The following is a 12,695-nucleotide window of genomic DNA, read 5'->3' on the forward strand; positions in this document are numbered from 1 at the left end:
AACGTTGAGAACTCCTGCCTTATGGGACAGAGCCTTCATTAGTATCATTATCACTGACTGACTCTGTTTGACCAGAATGGAACAGAGCCTTCATTAGTATCATTAACACTGACTCTGTTTGACCAAAATGGAACAGAGCCTTCATTAGTGTCATTAACACTGATTCTGTTTGACCAGAATGGAACAGAGCCTTCATTTGTATCATTAACACTGACTCTGTTTGACCAGAATGGAACAGAGCCTTCATTATTAACACTGACTCTGTTTGACCAGTATGGAACAGAGCCTTCATTAGTGTCTTTAACACTGACTCTGACCAGTATGGAACAGAGCCTTCATTAGTATCATTAACACTGGGTACGTTTACATGAGGTCTTTCAACCCCTCTTAATTCCGAATAGAAGTTAAATCCTATTAAACGTTGTCATGTAAACACCTACAAAAACTTAAATCCGAATGAAAATGCTCGATGCGATTTAAAAACCATTCCGATGTCACTGGCCGGATTATTCCGATGTTCAATGCGATTGAAAGAAAATTGGACTCATGTATACACTGCTTCGGATGTAAATTCATTCTGGTCTTTCTGAGCATGCTCATTTCCAAGGCGCTCCAACTCCAAGGCGCTCATATCCAAGGCGCGCCGAGGAGTTTGCACATAGAGCGCGTTATTTCGTGCATTTTGCAGATCCGAAATCCACAAAAAAAAAACGTGGAGCAGCAGCAGCAGTGGTGATGATCCCCCTGATCTGTGAGTGTTCAAAGATCCAACCGTCCCGAGTTGGGTATCACTCTGATAATTTTCAAACATGTTTGAAAGGTTATATAGCCAGCCTTGTATCTGGATGCTTCATGCTACTGTAGGCTAAGTGCATCGGGGGACTCACAGAAAGACGGAGGGGAGAGAGGACGAAATCCCGTCAGTCCGCTGTTCAGTAATCTCTCTCTCTCACACACACACACACACACACACACACACACACGCACACACACACACATTCCCAAGAATACGCTATTATCGCTATCCTATGTCCATCCTATCCCTTTAAACTTTTATAACTTGCCTATTCCAAGTTGCAACCAAAACGTCATGAAACATAACGGCTTTGCAGTTTAATTGTATTGATGACCAGCTGCCTGCAATCAATCTAGTATTAAACACCCAATTGGTAGCCTACTTTATGCCATAATGATGCGGCGATGGTGTATCGTGCAGATAAGCTATGCATTATATGCTTTATGCGATGTACAGATGGGACACGTTGTCAGCCTGTAGATCAGCGCTTACAACGCTTGGCGTGTGTTGTAGGGAGAGGGCACATATGGGGCTAGGCGTGTGTGTGTGTGTGTGTTCAACAGTCTCTCTCTCTCTCTCTCTCTCTCTCTCTCTCTCTCTCTCTCTTCACGTGAATTAACATGTATCATGTCTTATATCACATCTCCTTGTAAACGCTCATTCAGAATGACCATTTCCCATGTAAACACGCAGCAAAAAACATTACTTCGGATGCATTTTATTCGGAAGTATTTATTCGGAATGATCAGCCTGCATGTAACCGCGGCCACTGACTCTTGTTTGACCAGAATGAAACAGAATGTGTAGGAAGTAGGGAAGGGGCCCACGTTCTTTCCAAAATGTGTGTGCATAGAGCCCATTGTTCTCTGCTATTGTATTTTTATTTTTTATTTTTTTTAACATGTTTGATTGACACCCTCGTCCTCGTTGTCTTCAGCGACCAGAAGACGACAGAGTTCTGCCCACTGTCGCAGGAAGTGAGGTCAGAGACAACAACGTCCAATCCCAGCTCTCCTGAGATCTGCCCTATTAAAGACAGGTGAGGTAACATTTATTTGAGATCTGCTCCGTTAAAGATAGGCGAGGTGCAATTAATTTGAGATCTGTTCGTACAAAGTATCCAAAGTAGACAGGACGTATAGCCTGGGTTCCAGCCTGAATCGCTGCGTTCCGTGAATCTGAATTGTCACTCGCTAGTCAGTCTGGAAAGGGTCCTATCTCCAAGGTACAGTACATACATACACCAATGTGAAATTGCTGCTCTCAGGGCAGCTTAACAGTTTCACTGCTATGGGCGAGATTGGACGAGATAAATGTATGATCACAGACCGCCTAGGGTTTATAGTGTTTAACCCATTTTGGGCGGGAACCCCTTTTGGTGTTTTAACTAAGCATTATGTTATACTTTAGCTATTGAAAAATAGCAGATCTACAAGCGCATAGCGTGCCACCGAGTGGTCTGCTATTTTTGAAAAATCCTAAAAATGCGGCACAAATCTTTGAATATATATTCTTTCAGAGCGAACGTTTTTTTGAGTGGTGTAAACCACTCCTACAACTGGCTTTTTTGTGCAGAAAAAATGAGCATGGTTGCTATGTTCACCCTGTTGTAATGACGTAATGAAATCACACCCGGGTGAACAGGGTGAACATAGCAACCATGCTCATTTTTTCTGCACAAACAAAGCCAGGTAATGAAATCACACCCGGGTGTGATTTCATTACGTCAGACATGATTTCATTACGTCAGACAGACCTTACACCACTCAGTTCACACGGGTGTGATTTTTTATTTCAACGTCAGGCCTAAAATGGGTTAATAATGGCTCTTGGCGTCATCGTCACCAGGCAACGCTTCGCCTCCGCGTTGGCGACATCATCTATTCGTTTCTCCATCCACGGGTCCTGGGCTAGACGCAATCCAAAAAAACTCAATTCCAATAGTCTTGAACCCTAAACAGCAATGGCGGATTAGGCCACGCCCCCCAAACTACCCCTATGTGTGTCTCAAAGAACTTTCTCCTGACCTCCAGACCGTTCGCCAAGATGAAGGAGAGCAGACCAAACATCTCCAGGTCTTCGTCCAGCACCAGCAGCTTCAGCAGCACCACGGGAGAGACGGAGAACATGGAGGACCTGGACACAGTGAGTAGTTTACACTGATCTGTACTTTAAACCAAGGGGGAGACGGAGAACATGGAGGACCTGGACGCAGTGAGTAGTTTAAATGGATCTCTGTAGTTTATAGAACTACTGGAGAGATAGAGAACATGGAGGACCTGGACACAGTGAGTAGTTTACACTGATCTCTGTAGTTTATAGAACTACTGGAGAGATGGAGACCATGGAGGACCTGGACACAGTGAGTAGTTTACACTGATCTCTGTAGTTTATAGAACTACTGGAGAGATGGAGACCATGGAGGACCTGGACACAGTGAGTAGTTTACTGATCTGTACTTTAAACCACGGGAGAACCAGAGAACATGGAGGACCTGGACACAGTGAGTAGTTTACACTGATCTCTGTAGTTTATAGAACTATACTGGACACAGTGAGTAGTTTACACTGATCTGTACTTTAAACCACGGGAGAGACGGAGACCATGGAGGACCTGGACGCAGTGAGTAGTTTAAACGGATCTGTACTTTATATAACTACTGGAGAGATAGAGAACATGGAGGACCTGCACACAGTGAGTAGTTTACACTGATCTCTGTAGTTTATATAACTACTGGAGAGATAGAGAACATGGAGGACCTGGACACAGTGAGTAGTTTACACTGATCTCTGTAGTTTATAGAACTACAGGAGAGACGGAGACCATGGAGGACCTGGACACAGTGAGTAGTTTAAACGGATCTCTGTAGTTTATAGAACCACAGGAGAGACGGAGACCATGGAGGACCTGGACACACTGAGTAGTTTAAACGGATCTGTACTTTATAGAACTATACTGGACACAGTGAGTAGTTCAAACTGATCTCTGTACTTTATAGAACTATACTGGACACAGTGAGTAGTTTACACTGATCTGTACTTTAAACCACGGGAGAGACGGAGACCATGGAGGACCTGGACGCAGTGAGTAGTTTAAACGGATCTGTACTTTATATAACTACTGGAGAGATAGAGAACATGGAGGACCTGCACACAGTGAGTAGTTTACACTGATCTCTGTAGTTTATATAACTACTGGAGAGATAGAGAACATGGAGGACCTGGACACAGTGAGTAGTTTACACTGATCTCTGTAGTTTATATAACTACTGGAGAGATAGAGAACATGGAGGACCTGGACACAGTGAGTAGTTTACACTGATCTCTGTAGTTTATAGAACTACAGGAGAGACGGAGACCATGGAGGACCTGGACACAGTGAGTAGTTTAAACGGATCTCTGTAGTTTATAGAACCACAGGAGAGACGGAGACCATGGAGGACCTGGACACACTGAGTAGTTTAAACGGATCTGTACTTTATAGAACTATACTGGACACAGTGAGTAGTTCAAACTGATCTCTGTACTTTATAGAACTATACTGGACACAGTGAGTAGTTCAAACTGATCTCTGTACTTTATAGAACTATACTGGACACAGTGAGTAGTTCAAACTGATCTCTGTACTTTATAGAACTATACTGGACACAGTGAGTAGTTCAAACTGATCTCTGTAGTTTATAGAACTACTGGACACAGTGAGTAGTTCAAACTGATCTCTGTAGTTTATAGAACTACTGGACACAGTGAGTAGTTCAAACTGATCTCTGTAGTTTAGAACTACTGGACACAGTGAGTAGTTCAAACTGATCTCTGTAGTTTAGAACTACTGGACACAGTGGCCCCTTTTCCACCAGTTGGTTCCCAATGGGAACCAGTTCAGTTCTTTTTGGTTTTTAGTCCATGAGCCAGAGCTCCAAAATTGGAACGTTAATTATGAATTGAGTGGGCAAAACCATACCTATATTAGATTGTTATCACCATGAAACTTCCCCAATTGAGTACTTACACGAAGACAATGATTTATTGTATTACAAATTGTAAATTTTTAAATATGCAAATGAGGCATTATGTAGGAAAATATGCAAAATAATCGAAAATATGAAAAAGCTACTACTGTGGAAGGGTTATCATGTATTAATTTACTTGTATTGATCCCATAAACAATTTAATATAGGTCTAGTTTGCCCACCAATTTTGGAGCTCTGGCTCATGGACTAAAAACCAAAAAGAACTGAACCGGTTCCCATTGGGAACCAACCAGTGGAAAGGGGGTCAGTGAGTAGTTCTCAGTGCTCTGTGTAGGTCTCAGACCTACTGGTGGATTCTACCAGACAGGCTGGTCTAAGATCAGACCTACTGGTGGATTATACCAGACAGGCTGGTCTCAAATCACTTGGATTTTTAACTCTTCCTTGGACCTCTGTGGGGCTGCAGTGACTCAGCGGTAGAGTGGCCTCTCTCTCTCTCTCTCTCTCTCTCTCAGGGTGGACATCCGTCCTCACTGTCCAGTGTCCTCTACAGTCTTTAGTCCTGCTCTGACCCTCTCTCTCTCTCTCTCTCTCTCTCTCTCTCTCAGGGTAGTCATCTGTCCTCAGTGTCTTCTACAGTCTTCAGTTCTGCTCTGAGCATCGATGGTCAGACATCAGGAACTCCTGTCATCATGTGCCGCAGTCCCACAGGTAGAAATATACACCAGTGTTTGTAGGTGTGTGTGTGTTGCGGAAACCGTTGTCTGTGGTCACTCCTCCTCCTCCAATGTCAGATAAATGCTTCGATGGTCACTTTGATTATTGCCTTCTCAGCCAATACACAAGTGGCGGGGGGGTTGCGGGGGGGGGGGGGGGGGGGGTTCAGCGAATTAGCGGTGGTTCTTTTTACATTTTGTCCATTTTGGCCTTTATGTATTAAAATAGAGGTGGTTGCAAAGACACCACATTTCTCTTCGGGATGTTGAACTAAGACATCTGTGAATCAAAGTGCTACACAGATAGGGGCACATACATGTCAGCTGATGCTTCATATTCATATGAGTAAAACCGCCAGCATCATTTGATTTTAAATACCTCCAGGAGGCTGGTCGGTGGGTCATGGTGCGGTTGTGTCCTGTTGTGTGCAGATGTGAAAAGTAAGATGTCTGCCATGAGGTGTTGTGTTTAATGTTTGTTTTTTTCAGATGTGAAAAGCAAGGGATCTCCCAGGTCAAACTTGAAGTTCCGTTTTGACAAGCTGAGCCAACCTGCCGCCACGGTACGTTCCTGTAGTTATAATTACTTAACTGTTTATTTTTTTGACGGGACAGTGCATTTTAGTGGACATTATACATGTAAATGCATCGTAAATACACCGGATTTAGCAAAGATGCTCATCAGCATGCAGTCCCCCAGTACACAAAACACGAAAACGAAACAGGCAGGCAGTGAAGCACAATATAACACTACGAGAGTTAGTAACGCTCCTGGAGTGTCTCTGTCGCATGAGCAGGGGTCAGGGGTCAGGGGTCACCGCCATGTTGGCTTGTGGTGGACATTTTTGTCAAATTATTACCAGAAACACATGAATAGACAGCCCTGAATGACCATAACAGGTCTGTAACTCTTGAGTGTTCAATTGGAACACTCTCAGAGTTAAGGGGGGCGACTGTGGCTCAGGAGGTAGAGCAGGTCGTCCAATGATCCCTGGGTCTCCTCCTGTCCACATGTCGAAGTGTCCTTGGGCAAGACACTGAACCCTACATTGACTCCAATGAGTTGGTCGGTGTGAGCTTGCCACCATTGGTGTCTGAATGTGGGAAGTGAGGACGCTGGCGTCGACCGTTCGCCGCTTCACCTCCCAATGTATGAATGAATGAACCATTGTAAAGCGCGTTGAGCACTTGGAAAAGCGCTATAAAATGCAATTCATTAAGGGGGTCTTTGCTAATTAAACATTTGTACAAGACTAGTACAAGACTCCTAGTTGGAATCCTAATCTGCCATACATAGTGTCATAGTAAGTACAACCTGGAGACTTGACATTCAGTATTAAAGTGGCTGTTTTGATCAAAATAAGAACATTATAAAGGTTTGTAAAGCAAAATAAAAAATTTGCCACGGACACATTTGTCCGTGTACTCATGAGACAGTTGTTCCCAAACTGGGACAGGGCATAATGAAATAACTGCAGATTGTATATCGTGAAACTTTGTTTCTATTGACCGTTTCTTTTGACCAAGATAGCCATGTACAAATAACTTAAATGCATGCAAAAAGTATGATAATGTCCATCCGAATGCACGTTTACAAGAACGTTTTCAGGTGCGTGTCTTTCAAGATGGAGTGCCATGATTTCATTCCACCCTAAAACATGATCATCAGGTGTTATTATTATATGAGGAGGAAGATGTTTTTCAAAAAAAGTGTACAATATTTGTTCAAATGTAATTTTATGTTGACACGCCCACCTCTATGCCTGGTTTGCCTGGTGGGTGGTGATGGGTGTCGATCCACCTGAACTGAAGCCACACCCACAGCAGTTGTTGTATGATAAAGGGGGAGGGGTTAGGGGTTGGGGATGATATTGTGATGTCACCATATCACTGTTTTTTTCATTGGCACGTTTGACTGTGAAGGTTTCAGCCTCCAGGAAGAAACCCTAAAATGCATAGTAAAGACATCATTGCACATAACAACTACAACAAGGGGTCTAATGAAGTACTGTCACCTCATAAACACATGACATAACAACCACACCATGAATGAAGTACTCTAATGCAGTACTGTCACCTCATAAACACATTACATAACAACCACACCATGAATGAAGTACTCTAATGAAGTACTGTCACCTCATAAACACATGACATAACAACCACACCAAGGGCTCTAATGAAGTACTGTCACCTCATAAACACATGACATAACAACCACACCAAGGGGTCTAATGAAGTACTGTCACGTCATAAACATACAAAAATCACACCACTCCATCTTTCAGTTTTACTAAAACTGCTAAACCCGCTCTTCTCTCGCTGGTGTTCTGTCCCGATCTTTTCTTTCAGACCGAGTAGCTTCGTTGGAACGGAAACGAAGGCTCAGCGCAGGCCGAGGCCACGGCAAACTACCACTGAACATTACCACTGAAAACCACCACAGACAGCATTGTAGAAGACCACAGAAAACTACCACTTAAAAATCTTCAGACACAGAAAACTACCAGTTAGCCGATTATATGCCGCCACCAGGTGGCTAAACTCAGTAGCAGGTGCCATAAACTCTCTTCAACAAGGATTCTTTACACAGCCTTGTTGAGCCTAGTTCAACAGGAAGTGATTCTGTGATGACATGTAGCTTCTGTCCATGCCATCTTCTCTGGATGTAGACATTGGTTTTCCACTCGCGAGGTCGGATTAAAGTTTTATTAAGGTGTAAACATTGTCCTTCATCTCAATCTGAGCCCCTAAAGATGCTGCTTTAGATCGCGTGCGTGCGCGTGTGCGAGGAGATTTGGATATTCGATGACGTCACAACATGGAAGCCATCAGGGGCTAACGATGGAAACAGCTAACGGACGGTAAATAAAATACTTCTGGATTAAATGACATTAAAGAAAACCCGAGATTTCTCGTTTTGGCAAAGGAGGATTTAAGCAATAATCCCGAGAAATCTGGCAAATATTGTGTTAAAAGAAACGTTAAAAACCATCAGACAACATCAGAAAACTACCATTTAAAACAACCACAGACAAGACCAAATCTCTTTTCAACTTTCCCTCACGGTACTTATAATGTCCAATATCGCTCTCATGCTGGTCTTTAGCCTTATGGAGGTTATTACCACCAGCTTTGGGCTGCATTCGCAAACAAACCCGACTCCTAGGAGACATAGGGCTCCATTTTCGTCACCGCTAAACCCCTTATCCCTAAACTTCTTTACCTTTTTTTTACTAAACATTTTTGAATAGTTAAAATGGCCAGTCTACAAGCTCACAACGTGTCAATGTAGATTGGCTAGTTGAACTATTCAAACATGTTTTTCAAAATAGTAAAAAAGGCAAAGAAGTTTAGGGATAAGGGGTTTAGCGGTGACGAAAATGGAGCCCCTATAGTCCACCCTGAAGGAAAATAACTTGGACTTAAACTCATTGACCCGAAAGACTTGTGCTGCGTTCACCCGAGGCAGATGCAAAGATGCAAAGAGCACAGCATATTTGTCGCTTTGTATATCCGTCGCTCACACCACGGTCGTTGACGTCATCATGTGTGCGTCCGTAGTGACGCGTGTCATTGCAGCTACAGATTGTAGCTTTGTAGCTTTGCATCTGTTAGTTGAACAGAAGACAATGTGTAGCTTGTAGCTTTTGTAGCTTTTGCAGCAGCTACAAACGTCGGATGCATCTTTGTATCTTCATGTCGCTGGCTTCCATTGACAGTGGATGGTAGACTGTAGCTTTGCATCTGCCCGTGTGAACAGTGAACACAGCATTAGCACTCATTCCCCATGTAAAGACTTGTAGAGGATTTTGTTTAGCTGCGCTAGACGCTCCAATGCTGCAGCTTTGTGTGTCTGTCTGTCTGTGTCTGTTCCGTACAAGCACGGAATCGATGACTTTGATTGGCTGATGACGTTCTCATCATCGTACATCATCATCATGATAAAAAGTGGCCGCTCACTTCACACGGGTGGGTTTTTATTTAACCCTGTGAGTCCCTACGGCGTCCCTTTTCTGGGGGCCATGCAGCATTCAGCGAGAATAGACGATCTACAAGTTTGTAGATCGGCTATTTTCAGCAAAGACATACTTTATTGTAAAGTAACACGAAAAGAGAAAACATCAGGGGTCCCAGCACAGAGCCCTGTGGTACTATAGTAGGTTTCCCAAACAGTGGGTCGGGACCCATCTGTGTGTCGCAGACCCAGTTGGATGGGTCCCCTTATTTCATGTTTTAGTTTCCTATACGTTTTATTTTTGAGGGGCTCCTATATACAGCTTTTGTCCCCACAAGTCTCAATATTTGCCATTGACAATGAAAGGAGAAATTACGTCAAATGTCCGCCAAATATGACGTAAATTTAACCAACCAATCACATAAATTCAGTTGTTCATGAGATTATGTATGATGATGTATAATGGTAAGAGCGCCCCTCACTTCACACAGGTGTGATTTTTAGAGAGAATAAGAATCGTGAATTAAAAACGGAATTGAAAGATTATTTTTTTTACAGTAATTCCATGCAGAAATGAAAGAAAATATGAAATTCCATGAATTAGAAAGCAAAATTGTATAGCCTAGTGAAAAAAGCCAATCTACAAGCACACAGCGTAGATGTGAATCGTGAAATACAAATCCAATTCAAGGAACGATTTCCTTGCAATTTTCCTTGTAATTCCATGCAGAAAGGAAAGACAAATCTTAAGAAATGCCATGAATTTGAAAGCAAATGTTTAAGAAGTAGTGAAAATAGCGTTGTGCGAAGCGACGCCTTGTGCGCTTGTAGATCGATCGATTTTTAGGTCTCTCGAATTGAAAGGTTTCGGAACGGCCAAACTATTAAATAGGGTTCAAGTGTTTAAAGAATTTAAATGTCTTTGTTTTGTTGGTTGTTTTTCTTTTTTGCTTGTCGTTGGTATATCGCCTAAAACACCCCGCAGCCTTCCTTCAATCTGTTAATACGCCCCTTAATTTATTAAATTATAAACGTATCTTTTGCATTGATGTCATGTACAAAATGTAACTGCAGAGTCTATACGTTAATTTAAAAAAATGCTAAAGATTAAAGGAACTATATATTATGTTAATTTAAAGTAAGAAAGAAGAAAAAAAGCCTATATGTATATTTCGTTATAAGTAATTGTGCCATTGAGAATTTATTCTGAAATAAAATGTTGTATTTTGTGTCACTTCTTTTGTCACTGTTGTGTAATGATTTATGGTAGAATCATGTAAAATGGTGCAGCATTTAAGTACTCAACTATAATACTCCTGTGAAATAGACTGCTGGGCGAGCGCTGGCGCTTTGGAATGGGGGGGGTCAGCGTCAGATCAACATATCTGATCTGGGTGACAGCAGACTCAGACAGCAGATCAATCAATCAATCAATCAATCAATCAAGCAATTGTCATTGTGATCGTCTAGATTTACTCAAATTATTATTGGTTTCTGGTGAGCCACGTGACCAGGAAGCGGTGTCGCGTATCGGAAAACAAAAGCAGACCTACAAGCCCACAACGTGTAACATCCGTAACTCGCTGTGGGCTTGTAGCTCTGCTGTTTTTCGGTGAGCGAAACCGTCGTGCGACGAAGTATGAGTCGGTCTTAAAAGTTGTAACTTGTTCTCATTTTCTTTTTAAATATTCGACTTCAGGAAGTCATTATGGCTCCTTGTTGCACGGCGTTGTTGAACGGTTGTTCACATTGTAGCGTCACGTGACGCTTAAAATACACACAAATAAACCATAAGGTTTACTGTTATTGCGGGGAGTGACTAACCCTTTCCGAAAGACACGTCGGTATCGCTTCTCGGCCTTTTGGCTAAGATCAAGTGTAGTATCTGTTCTTATCAGTTTAATATCTGATACGTCCCCTACCCGGGGACTATATATTAAATTGATTTTTGGAACTGGGAGATGGAATAGGGGCTTGCTCCGTCCACTCCACGCATCGACCTGGTATTGCAGTATCTCCAGGAACGGTGCACCCCCCTTCCATGTTAAAGAAAAGAAAGATAAATTATAGTTATTCAAACGTGATGTGATGTGATGTAAGGTCAACTATTAGCACAACTCCATGCTGTACCATTAGGAGGGATGACAGGCGTTGATGAAAATAACAATTCTTAGACTTGTATAATTTAAGTAATGCAAATGTAACAATTTAACTATTGAGAGTGTAAAATTAAACCAATTAGACCCATATTAAGGGTCCAATTGGTTTAATTTCCCATCATCATTTAGCTCGGGGACCACCTGGAACCCCTCCAGGACCACTGGTTGAAGAAAACCATGTAGTGTAGAAATAATAGCGATGATGATAATATAAGGGTTATGATCCTGTGTAAATTAATGCTAATGTCTGGCCACTGGAGGTCAGTGTAGGACTGATGTTGTTTTGAATGTCACCTTATTTTATTTCTTCATTTGTTTTTTATTTCATACATTCTCTGTGATGTTAATTGCTTGCTATGGGCCAGGGCTGTTTGGATAAATTAATCTATTAATTTGTCTTGGACACATTTTTTGTTTATGCCCAAAACAGAATGGAATTTTATTTTAAATTGCAGAATCATAATGAGACTACTTTATTGTCACATACCGTATCACAGGTTTGCGTGTAAAGGAAGTGGGGGAAATTCATTTCTGCACCCGCTCCATTGTTTTTGTTTGTAGATGAAAAATACATGAGAAAAAAATAAACAATCAAGACAATTCAAATATGTAGCCTACCGACTACTAGGCACAATACCCTGTACACAGTATGAGGTTAGATATAATGGAGGTGTCTCTCTCTCTCTCTCTCTCTCTCCAATATTGAACTTATATATAGGCTACTGTACACGTATCCCTTTTTTCTAAAGATTCTAGGCCTATGATTTTTGCATAGAAGTGTATATCAATCTGTATGTCTTTAGTTGTTCTGATGAATTGAAAATGGAGGACCCTGATGTAAACAAGCCTTAGTGCTTTTTCTGGTTTCATCCTTTTTGATCTGTACCTTCCTTGAACTGTACCCATTCTACAAAACTGTTAATACAAATTTCAATCAATCAATCAATCAATCAATCAATCAATCAATGACATCATGCAGTACCCTTAGTAGATAAAACAAAACGGACATACTCAAGTAAAGCAAATTATACACAAAGAACAGTACATGAATGCTATCATCATTCATTATAAAACAAATACAAAAATGAATTTGCCA

The 12,695-nt window shown here is 41.8% G+C and overlaps 1 protein-coding gene and 1 long non-coding RNA gene across 2 annotated transcripts in view; one reads left to right on the forward strand and one right to left on the reverse strand.

Annotated features, from left to right (window-relative positions):
* Positions 1-8,676, forward strand: part of rap1gap2a (RAP1 GTPase activating protein 2a) — a 186,425-nt gene extending 177,749 nt beyond the window's left edge. The window contains exons 18-22 of the mRNA XM_079514780.1: positions 1,734-1,835; positions 2,830-2,941; positions 5,375-5,477; positions 5,972-6,045; positions 7,835-8,676. Of these exons, the coding sequence (XP_079370906.1) occupies positions 1,734-1,835; positions 2,830-2,941; positions 5,375-5,477; positions 5,972-6,045; positions 7,835-7,843 (400 nt within the window). The 3' untranslated portion in view covers positions 7,844-8,676. The remainder of the gene's footprint in view (positions 1-1,733; positions 1,836-2,829; positions 2,942-5,374; positions 5,478-5,971; positions 6,046-7,834) is intronic.
* Positions 1-12,695, reverse strand: part of LOC306932850 — a 520,149-nt gene that overhangs the window by 214,783 nt on the left and 292,671 nt on the right. The window lies entirely within an intron of this gene.

The sequence above is a fragment of the Electrona antarctica genome (assembly GCF_951216825.1).
Source record: "Electrona antarctica genome assembly, chromosome: 11".
NCBI lineage: Eukaryota > Metazoa > Chordata > Actinopteri > Myctophiformes > Myctophidae > Electrona > Electrona antarctica.